At 43.3% G+C, this 11,598-nt stretch overlaps 1 protein-coding gene across 1 annotated transcript in view; it reads right to left on the bottom strand.

Annotated features, from left to right (window-relative positions):
* Nucleotides 1–259: 259 nt before the first annotated feature.
* Nucleotides 260–11,598, bottom strand: part of ttll12 (tubulin tyrosine ligase-like family, member 12) — a 78,506-nt gene continuing 67,167 nt past the window's right edge. Inside the window, exon 14 of the mRNA XM_050036069.1 lies at nucleotides 260–722. Coding sequence (XP_049892026.1) covers nucleotides 571–722 — 152 coding nt within the window. The 3' untranslated portion in view covers nucleotides 260–570. The remainder of the gene's footprint in view (nucleotides 723–11,598) is intronic.

Below are 11,598 nucleotides of genomic sequence, written 5' to 3'. Positions count from 1 at the left end.
CTTTTCACACTGGAAATGGAAAAACAGTGTACCAAAGTGACCTGTACCGTACTGCTTGATGGATATGGGGCTTTTGTTAAACCTGCTTTCTGAAACAGGCCCTGGACCATTCTCAGAAGTAGATGACTGACATGTAAAGCAACCAGGAAGGACAGAAATGACGAACAGGAAGGTGGGCTGAGAGGAGTAGTAACTGCATACTCAAGATTCATTGCACCAAAGTTGATCTGTCTCACAATCAATGATGATACAATTCCAGTTCATACAAAAAAGTTTTTATTGCTTATTTGTCCCTTAATGTTTTGGTTTTAATTACTGGGCTCGTAACAGCAGCAGTTTTGAGGACAACCTTGTAATAACTTTATTGAAATGAAAAAAAAGACAAGGCTTTAAAGATTTCTGAGCACCTGAGCTCCAGAGGCAAAGCTCCTAAAATCAAACTGGAAAGCAGATGGTAGACCAGTAACAGAGAAAGATCATGACAGAAAAGTACAGACAAAAAATAGGAAGTAAATGTATTTCTGTAGAGAACACCAAACTGCAAACACAGTCCTGGCGCCGCTGACTCAATCAGACGATTTGTGTGACCGGGCACTGCTCAGGCTGATCCAGGAACAGAGTCTGGAACATGTGGTTGTAGAAGGATGGGTGGTAGAGGCAAGCCCGGGCACAGTCTGGGCTGAAGTTCATCTCCAGGATCTGAGGCTGCATGACTCGCTCACCTGAACCAGGAATGCACACAAATTCACAGATGAACGTACTGTATATTTATATTTAACACTGCCAAAAAAAAAAATGAAGGATACACTTACATCACACATCAGATCCTGATGAATGAATTATTCAAGTTGAAAATCTTTATTAATGTACACTGTATAATTTGTTGAGAACAAAATAACATAACAATGTCCATTGCAAACCAAAATCATCAACCCACTGAGGGCTGGATCCATAATCACACTAAAAGCTTAAGTAAAAAATTGAAATCACAGGCTGAACAAACTTGTGTAACTTTATCACAGCAACTTATGATGTGAATCAGTAGTGTGTATGACCCCACATGCCTGTATGCACCCCAAACAACGTCTGGACATGCTCCTGATGAGTCAGCAGATGGTGTCCTGGGGGATTTCCTCCCAGACCTGGATCAGGGCATCAGTGTGCTCCTGGACAGGTGGTGGTACTTGGTGCTGTCAAATGCACTGATACATAATGTCCCATAAGTGAGCAGGATTTCATCCCAGTACCTAACAGCAGTCCGGGCTATGACATGGAGGTCTGTCATGTGGTCTCCCCAGATGGTTACTGACCCAGTCATGGTGGATGATGTTACAGGCAGTGTGTCTCCTGACTCTTTCACGCCTGTCACATGTGTTCAGTGTGACCCTACTGTCATCTGTGAAGAGAATGGGGCGCACTGGTTGACAACAGACTACCGTCTTCAGTCTCTGACTGTAGTTATGATGCAATACTCATTTCTGACCATGCACATGCCACTGTAAAAAAAATTATTTTCAAAGTTCCACTAACTCGCGACCTCCTTGGCGATTTTAAAGGAAATTTCGGTTTATTTCAACCTGTCTCCTATCGTCCTAAATTTGTTTCAAGTGACTAATGACATAAAAATAATAGTTAGCATGGCTGAGCTATAACACCTTTATACCACCTACTGTTTGGATTGGCATGGAGTCTAACTCTGTTGAACTGATGTCTCTTACTGCCCTTGTTCATTCCTCATTTGCTCTTGCAGCCTCTGTCTTGTCTAAAAATCTTATTGTGAGAGTGTCACTCAAGATCTGGGTTCAATTTAAGCACCACTTTGGTTTGCAAGCATTCTCTATTTATGCTCCCCTGGCTTCAAACCACACTTTCCCACTTTCTCTTGTAGATGATGCTTTGGTCCAGGTTAGGTATTTGCAAATTCAAGGGCCTATATACTGATATGTATTTGCTTCCTTTCAACAGCTCGCACATAAATACTCAGGAGGAGGAGAAAAGAGAGCCAGACTTCTGTGCACAGAACAGCTGCTAAGAGATAAGCTAAACTTAAGAGAGTATAGTGAAATTCGACTATGATTGGTTTTCATTGTGTCCAAAACGAAACAGCCAGAAATTAAAAGAGCAGCTGGGGAAACAGACGATTGGTCAGGTCTGAGGGAGACCAAGTCGTGTGTTTGAAGTCTGAGAAGAAACTTCAGGTCTAGAGAGACCAAGAATAGAGTCCAGAGGGACTTAAGGCCAAAACACACCGGCGGCGTACGACGCGCGTCAAAACAGCCGCCCCCATTATTTTCTATTTACAAACACACACCAGCGGTGGCTCGACGCACGTCGACGTGCTGCACCACGGCACTTTACGCTATTGTCCTATTTTTCCAGCGTCACCGCCCTTGAAAAAGCGCTATTTTGAACTTCCCAGCCTAGCGGACTGGAGTGTGCAATAGAAATCCAACTTCCCAGCCTAGCGGACTGGAGTGTGCAATAGAAATCCGGTTGAAGCCCCGCAGCGCGACGCTTTTTGTGTGTGTTGGGGGCGGCACTTGACTCGCGTCAATGACGCCGCTGTCATATGACGCCGCCGGTGTGTTTTGGCCTTTAAGAGTTCTTTTTATGCAGGTCTAGAGTGTAGAAAACTGTCTACTTAGATGTATATGAAATATTGTGTAACTGCTTGTATGCTGTGTTGAGCTCATGTATGAATGCCCATGTATGAATGTACAAACTGCAATATAAAAACTCTGTGCTCACTGAGAGTAAGACTCTGGGCTGAACGCCAAGAGCGCCAAGCAGAAGGAAATTGTTAACCCTTAGTTATAAGAGAGGAGCGTGAGTTGTGTAGTATAAGAAAGCGTAGGAAAGTTGTGTTCAGAGTGTGAATGTGTATGTGTTAAAGAAAGAACAGAAGCAAGTGTGTCAGAGAAAAAAGTAAAGTTGGGAACATTGCGTTGTGTTGAGAGGTGCAGATTGGTGAGTGTGGTGTCCGAGTAGAGGCTGAAAAAGAGAGAAAGAGAGAAAGACATAAGAAAATGTGTTGTTTGTACGAGGCTGGAAGAGAGAAGGAGAAAGAAAGAAAGGAGAAAGTGTGTTTGAGGAAACAGTTGTATAGAGAGCTGGTTTTGTGGGGAGATAAGTGGTCACATAGACAGCTGAGAACAGACTGAAGCTGTAATAGGCCAGTAAACTAAGGGGGAGGAGCCTGGGGACACAGACACAGGCCTTTCTAAAAATAGTTTAGGTGCAGTACACAGTCCCCTCCCAGCCCCTCCTTTCGAGAGCGACAGCAAAAGTGAAAAGTTTGAGCGTTTTTCTTTTTTTGTTTTCCAGAAACTAAAAACTTAAAGGGGAGCTAATAGGAACGGTACACAACAACACATAAGAACACAAATTAGAAAACAATTTAACTAAAATCTGAAACAATGTACCCAACACCAGTAGCTCTGGTGGGAAGCAAAAATCCCAACATTTTGAAAGACATCCAGAAAATTTTAGAGAAATGGGAAAAATGAACCAAGGGATTAGAATACCCTTGGCCGAAGGGGGGCACGTTTGATATGGTAGTTTGTGAGAATATGGAAACCAGAATAAGAGATTACAAGCCTAAAGACCAATCAAAGAAACATCAGGAAAAGATAGAATTGGAATTGAAAATTTGACGGGGCCTCAAAGTGGATCTGCGCTTTTGAGGAAGCTACCATTGGCAAATTGTTGGCGTTGGGGGATGTGAAGGTGGTGTGGGCTCAAACTCTCGGAGCCTTGGCAATGGAGAACATGTTGAAGCACAATGGGTGTGGGTGGATGATGAGTCCCATGGCTGATGGAACTGAATTTGATGCCTATCGTGGGAGACTGTGGGCAGCATTAAGGGGGGAATACCCGACACGAGTTGACCCCCAAGGCATTGCGGGGTGAACCCTTCACAGAGACTGATAATCCTGCAACATACATAAACAATCATTTGAAAAGATGGAGGCAAGAGACTGAGGAAGACATCGGCCAGAGCCAGGTGTTAACGACTCTGTTCAGAAACTCAGTCACTGACGCGCTCCCCACCCCAGTCCAGAGCAGACTGAGGGACGTAGTGGCACTAACAACAATGCCACACAGACAATTTTGTGACAATGTGATCCACGCAGTGGAGAGACACAGGAAAGATGAGCAGAGGATGAAAGAGCAGGATAGAGACGTCCAGAGAAAACTGGCCCAAGTCAGACTCTGAAGACAAGGCGCACGGGACATCTGCTGGAGTCACAGCAGCTCCAGGAAGCAACGCACAACCGTGTTCAAGATAAATATGATGCAACCACAAAATTCCCAATTCACACTGTGTTGAAACCCATGCCAACATTCTCAGATAAGCTTTATTATGACTCTAAGCCGTTTAGTTAGGAGAAGGTTAATCAAATAACATGTCGCCTGATGGAACATTTTCTGTTGCTATGTGTAAGCTCGAAGCCTTAAAATCTGAAATGACTGAAAATGCTGGTAAGGGTGGAAGCATCAAGTGGGATGGGTTAGAGGAAATTTTTGGAAAATGGGGAGCCGTTTTGGCTAAAATAGGGATAATTGTACTGATAGTATCAATTCTGTTTTCCTTATTGACATGTTGCATCGTGCCTATCCTGAAGAAATGGTGTGAGAGCGAGATGGACATGAAGCTGAACTTTGTGACTGACATACAAGGAGCACAAATGCTAAGTATGCTGACCCCTGAACAAGTGGTGCGCAGAATTCTTCTGGCGCAGAGGGGGGAGGAAATACCAAATTTATTTCCAATTCCTGATTACATGGACAATTCAAAGGACGAGGAGGAACTGTGAGTGAGATACTCTCTCTCTGATACTCTCTCCTGAAAGAGAGGCCAGGAATATACACAACCACATCTAAAATATCACATAAAAACAACAATATACTTTACTACTCTGACACCATTTTTATGTCATTATTTTCTGTATTCATTTTTTATTTTTATTTTCCTATATTCATTCCTGTGTTTTGATTTTACAAGAGGAAAATGTACTCTGATTTGGACTTAACAAGTTATGCATATTATCCAAAATGATTTCTGTGATTCCATTATAATCTAATAAGTAAGTTGTATTTCATCTGATGTATTTGATGGACTTGATCCATCTGTTGAAAATTCATCTGTTAGGCCGCCTAACGGGAAGGGGCCGATGGGGGACTTTTCCTGGATTAAACAGCCACCAGGTTTTTCGCCTCCATCAGTTGAAGTGTTGACAGATGCTAAAATATGTTTCAGTATTTCATGTAATATCATATACTCATGCCAAGTTCATATATCACCATATCGTATGTGTTCTTATGCAAAGTTCATATATCACCATATCGTATGTGTTCTTATGCATAATCATATTCAATTTTAGGAGTTTCATACAAGACCATATATTCCTGTTAGTAAGGAACACTGGTTATAATTACATTGCCATATATCCTACTCATATTCATACAAACATAGGCGTTCATTTACCATACATTATCTCTGCCTCTGCGAGTAATTTATGATAAAATCATAAAGAGGAGGGACTATGTAGAGGCAGATAATGTATCACTCGATATCAAGGGTGAAAATAATGTCAGTTGCACAAGGTCTTTTAAGCAGTTGATCAAATGTCAAATTTGGCAATAAAAAGGACTCCTTAGAGGTGGTTTGGTAAATTGAGTAGTTCTTGCGTAGTCTAGCTCTGGAAAATCAAATGGAGTAGAACATTTTGGGGTCAGGGTGACCTGACTGTTGGAACAGATAGGCTAGAAGTTGTTTTTTGAATTAAGTGACGTTCGGAATGCTAGGGAAACTCCGATAAAGGAGTTGTTTTGATAAATTGAGGTTTGTGCACAGCTCCAATTCTCGGAAATCAAACGGAACAGAAAAACACTTAGGTTCCCCAAGAAATCAAACCTATTGGGACAATGAGGTCATAATCTCAGACCTGTCTGCACACACACACACACACACCCACATGCACACAAACGAACAGACGCCCACACTCAACAGTATAAAGGTATTTGAAAGTTGGATAAGCAGGGCTGTTCTGTCATACTGTTTGTGATCTACAACTTGTTCTATTGAGCTGTATTTTGCAAATAAAGTAATCCCGTTGGCTCTAACTTTTCTCCAGGTGGTGAAATTTAGAAAAGATGTGGCTGAAGGATTGGATAGAATAGATAAATCAGAACTTCCAGGAAAGTTGAAGTTGTGGTGCTTGCAATTTGGGCTATATCCTAGGTTAATGTGACCATTGTCAATTTATGAAATCCCAATATCCAACCAAGGGGAGGAAGTGGAACCCAAGGTCGGCAGTTCAGGAGTCAGAGGCAGCTCTTACGCATGCAGAGATTGTAGGTAATGTTCAGTTTGGCCAGGGAGGCCTGGGGCCTGGCTCAGGCAACCCGGTATGGAATAAAGCAGGTCTCAAAGATATAAGAAAGCTGGTCATGGAACAGATACGTAGACAGGAGGAGATATTAAGGGGTGCAAAGGTAGTGGCCCAGGCTAAACAGGGACAGTGGTTGAATTGGGAAAGTGTAGAGAAGAGGAAGCTTAGTTGGAGGGACCTGTGGAGTATGGAGGAGAATCGTATTAGATTCCTGGTAGGGGCTACATACAATGTGTTACCAACCCCCCAGAACCTAAAACTGTGGGTAAATGGGGACCCATCATGCCCATTGTGTTCACGTACCGCAACCTTAAGGCATATTTTGTCAGGCTGTAAACTTAGCTTGTCACAAGGCTGATATACATGGCGACATAACCAGGTGTTGAGATGTTTAGCTGCAGGAATCGAAGGGAAACAAAGACAGGTGAATTCAGAAGGTGTTAAGGATAGGAGTTTAGCAATTCAGTTTGTCCGTGAGGGGGAGAAAGTGATAAGTTAGTAAGGAGGCAAGGGTGTGGCCGCCTAGAAGGTGCTTGTGATTGGGAAATGCAAGTAGACTTAGGAGGAAAGCTTGTTGTTCCCCAGGAAATAGTTTGTACCAAGCAGAGGCCTGACATAGTGTTGTGGTCAGTGGGTTAACAGATAGTTTATTTCATTGAGCTGACAGTTCCTTGGGAAGACTCAGTGGAAGAAGCCTATGAAAGAAAAAAGCTTAGATATGCAGACTTAGGAGCAGAAGCTGAGCAGCGAGGATGGAAAACTAGGATTTATCCAGTGGAAGTGGGGTGTAGGGGATTCATAGCAAGATCAGCTGTCTCGCTCCTGGGGGAACTCGGACAGAGTTTGAGGAAGACAGTGAAGGAAATGTCAGATGAAGCAGGTAGAGCAAGCCATTGGATCTGGGTGAGAAGAAATAATNNNNCTGGAGCTCGCATGTACGGAGCCTGGGTTTGGTTGAAGGTGGCAGTGCTGTTTGGGCTGAGACAGCCATGTTTAAGTAAGGTAAAGGAGGTTACTGGGTTGGTGCGGGGAGCAGTGAGACCTGGTATTAGGGGATTGTCTCTGGGACACTAGAGATCACTGTCTAGCCTCCTGGAGGTGTTATGGGACCAACTAGACGAAACACTGGTGAAAGGAGGTTCCCACCTGATGACCCCAAAGACATGTTAGTTATCACTGCTCACTGGTCTGTATAGTTAAGCCTTGCCATAATAGCTTATCATAGGGCTTAGGAGGTTTTTCACTGAGTGCTGATCCTTTCTCTAGAGCACAAACTTTTTGTGTTTATTTAAATTAAACTCTGTGGTTCTCCGAGTCTCTTCATTTCAGTGTTTGCTGAAGTTGAGCAATTTCCTTACATTGTCCGCTCTAGATTTCCTAGATTCCCAGCTCTATCTATGATTAATTTCATTGGTTTACAACAGAATTCACCTCATATGTCCGCAAACATCGGACCCCAACAGGACCTTGTGGGAGGAGGACTTGGGAGAAGAAATCTCTGATGAACTGTGGTCTGATTGTGGAAACTAGTGGAAGTTGATGCAATTCACATCTCACCATTTGCACTTACACATCTTCCATATATTTCATCCACACACACATATGGTTTGTTCTATCTCATCTTACCTTTCGCATTCACACACTGTCCATACATTACATAAACATGGTCATACTGTCTGCACATCTGTTTATTCTTTACCATGTACATCCAGGATGAGACTGCAGCCATTGGACCGCATACAGGTTTAGTGTGTAGATATAAACTTTCCATTAAGCTGACATGTGTATAAACATACCTTCACACACACACACACACACACACACACACACACACACACACACACACACACAGTTGTCAGTCACCCGAAACTTTAATGGGGGTCTGTAAGACTCTACTTTAGAGGTACGGGGCCCTGTTGAGAGTAGGTGTTTCTGTGATGATCTGATCTGGAGAATTCAAGGATGAGGCCGATCATGGAGTTCTTTCTTAATGCACGTTTAATTACGAGCTTGGAACAACATAGCTACATGTAGAAGCTATGTGATAAGTGTGAACAGAGAGAGACATGTATACTATTACCTAAAATGGTACCATGACACATTTAACTTGACCTTGGGCCCAATAAAATTAGTCTAAATTGTCCATTCATCAGTAAGCCTTGACTTCTGACGCCATTACATCTGTCATAACGGAACATGATCCCCAGGGGTCTTGACCAAGTATCCATTGGTCAGTGGAGATGTAAAAATACATACAAACACCTGTTGAGGTCTTTAATGACTCCAGTTAAGCCGGAGCAGGAGACTCTTAGTGGGCTGTTATGGAGATTTATCTCCCCAACCCCAGAAGAGGGAACAACAACAGAAAATACCAAAAACAAAAAGCCACAACAGTTTAAAGAGGCTTACCTCCACTAAGAAATGTGCCCACACTATCGCCTAAGAGTGTGTTAAATCTTACAAAATATATTTCTTGCCTCTGAGGATCATATCAGCATTTGCGGTATGACTCTTAGATGAAGGTTTTATATTCACCTTACATTATGTTATCATTATTTGTATTTTACCTCACGATTATTTTAAAGCTCTCTTTTTTTTAATGATTTTATGAGGACGGCAAGCTTAAGTACTAATATATTGTTGTACTTGGTTAAGCATAACACAAGTGTTTATAGTACACTAACAGTTGCTCTGTGTCGTCTTGCAGTCTGTGTGTAATGTGAAGGAGGAGGTCAAGCTACAGTCACAGGTCTATAAGAGGTAACATCTGGAGGTGAATGTAAACAAAGAAGATAAAGATGAAAATGTGGCTTTTGGGTGTTTGTATTTTCATTTTACACATATACATAGTTTACCTATATCATAATGCAGTTATTGACTGATGCATTATATTGCTTTGTTTTATTTAAAAGATTATTAAGGGGTTTTAAGTTTGACCTATATGTGTGTATGTGCAGAAGACATGTGAGTCAAACTTCCCCACATGGGGTTGATAGACAGATATTGTCGGACAGCCAATTATGTTTGGTATTTGTTGAAAAAATGTCAGTCGTGTCATCAAGAACTGGACTAGAAAGAATGTAAAAAGGGTCGGTTAGTGGTGAACAGGGCCTTCCTTATCAAGGCCTGCAGATGTCTGTGTCTCTCTGAAAAATGCTATTCTGCTCCGGGGAAACTTAGTCTCTGGCAGAAAACTTTGCAATAGATAGAATCTTTAGACTTCTTTTGTGAAACCTAAAGCCAGTGAAAGTTCGCTGAGAGCGGTTCCTGTGTTGAAACTGAAGCAATAAATGTCAACTGGCTTTAGACTGATCTCTTTTGGAAAATAAAAAAATCTAAATTTAGGTGATACATTATTGACAAATCCAAATTAAAAATCAGATTGGCGTGATTTAAAGGCATATAAAATCTACCTGGACCAGTTCAACTATTTTTTATCTTTTACTTTAATTTTTTGTCTTTGTTTTTTAGTTTTTTACTAAAATCGAGAGAATTAAAATAAATTAACAACTTGAGACATTTTTTCCTGACTTTATTCCTCGTGAGGAGACCACAAACGCTGAGAGAAGAGGTTTTCCTTCGGAAGTTTGCATCTCACACTACATCAACACCAGAGCATGTGAGCGGAGCGGAGCAGGTGAAAATTTCCGCTCCTTGCTCGCAGACCTGTCACTTTGCGCCGCTCGTCCGCTCCGCTTGGTTCTGCGCATTCTTCGCTCCATCAGAAATTTTATCCCACTCCACTCGCTCTCCACTTGCTCACCACTCTGCTAAAAAAAACTGCGTCGTACTACCCTAACCTGTAATCTTCCATTCACAAATAAAACGTGGTCTGCCCATTTTTCTGACAGCCCATTGGTACGACATCCCATTGTTCCGACCATATTAAACCCATTGTTGCGAAGTCCCGTTGTTCTGAAATCATCATGATGCCCTGTGGTTAAGGTCTGGTTAGGTTTAGGCACAAAAAAAACTTGGTTAGGGTTAGGAAAAGATCATGGTGTGGGTTAAAATGAAAAAGAAAGTGGCAAACACATAAGCCGTGAGCCTGCTTCGCCTCAAGCCTTTCCCAGCTGACCCAGAGCCGGTCGCGGCGCACCATCAAGGTAGAAATATGCCCGCCGGGAGCCGTTCAGCACCACGGAGAGCTCCCCACACAACCCCGACCCCAGAGTTAATAACAGGAGGTTATGGTGTTTCATTCTCTCCTCTCTATGACACTTGTATCTCGACCAGTAGCCTACTTTTGTTGCGTTGCTGATCCTCTATGTCACACAAATACAGTATAGCCTAGTATAATCACATATCGGAACAACGGGATGTCGGACTAATGAGAGGTCAGAACAATGAGAGGTCGGAACAATGCTACGGCACCAATAAAACATGAGCTTGGTAGATTCTCTGGGGAAGCCCTCTCCCCGCAGTTAGGGACCGTTGTACACGGTACCGCTGGCAGGGTGGAAATAGGCTAAATCAAAGTGTAGAGGAGACGGACCAGGTTAAGCAGCCGACCTCCGAAGCCCTCTCGCCTCTCCCTGCAGTTAGGGACCGTTCTCCAAGGTACCGCTGCTTCTCTTCTCAGTTTCTTTTCTGAAATACACAGTAAACTCCATAGTTTTGAAAGAAAATAGTGTGGGTGTGCGCAGGTGCAAAGATGCATTCTGGGTGGGGCATGAGCGACTGGAGCGAAATGGTTGCGAGAGATAAGGCTCTGCTCTCCCTTTTAAAAAAAATAGCCGCTCCTCGCTCAACACAAAATCCTCCCGCTCCCCGCTCCGCTCCCCGCTCCGCTCCAGCTCCGCTCCGCTCCGCTCACATGCTCTGATCAACACAGCTGATATAGACTCACACACCCCATACACTCTACACCTCAGGGTAGGATAACCTTAATCTTAGGCTACATAGGGGCCCACGGCGGCAACCAGACGTCGGGCAGACAATCTAGCCAAATCGGCTCCCTGAGGGCTACAGGCCTGCTAGCATGGTCCATTTGCTAGTCAAGAGCCAGCCTGCGACCATGACACTAGTCAAGAGCCAGCCTGCGACCATGAGGACAGTGAGGAGATGGTCGGAGGAGACTTATGAGACACTGCAGGGCTGTTTTGGTGTGACAGACTGGCAGGCACTCTGTGAGCCACATGGGGAGGACATCGACGGGCTCACAGAATGCATCACGGACTACATCAGCTTCTGTGTGGACTCC

Source organism: Epinephelus moara, chromosome 23 (assembly GCF_006386435.1).
Source record: "Epinephelus moara isolate mb chromosome 23, YSFRI_EMoa_1.0, whole genome shotgun sequence".
In the NCBI taxonomy this organism is placed as follows: domain Eukaryota; kingdom Metazoa; phylum Chordata; class Actinopteri; order Perciformes; family Serranidae; genus Epinephelus; species Epinephelus moara.
This window is presented reverse-complemented; position numbering and strand designations above follow the sequence as displayed.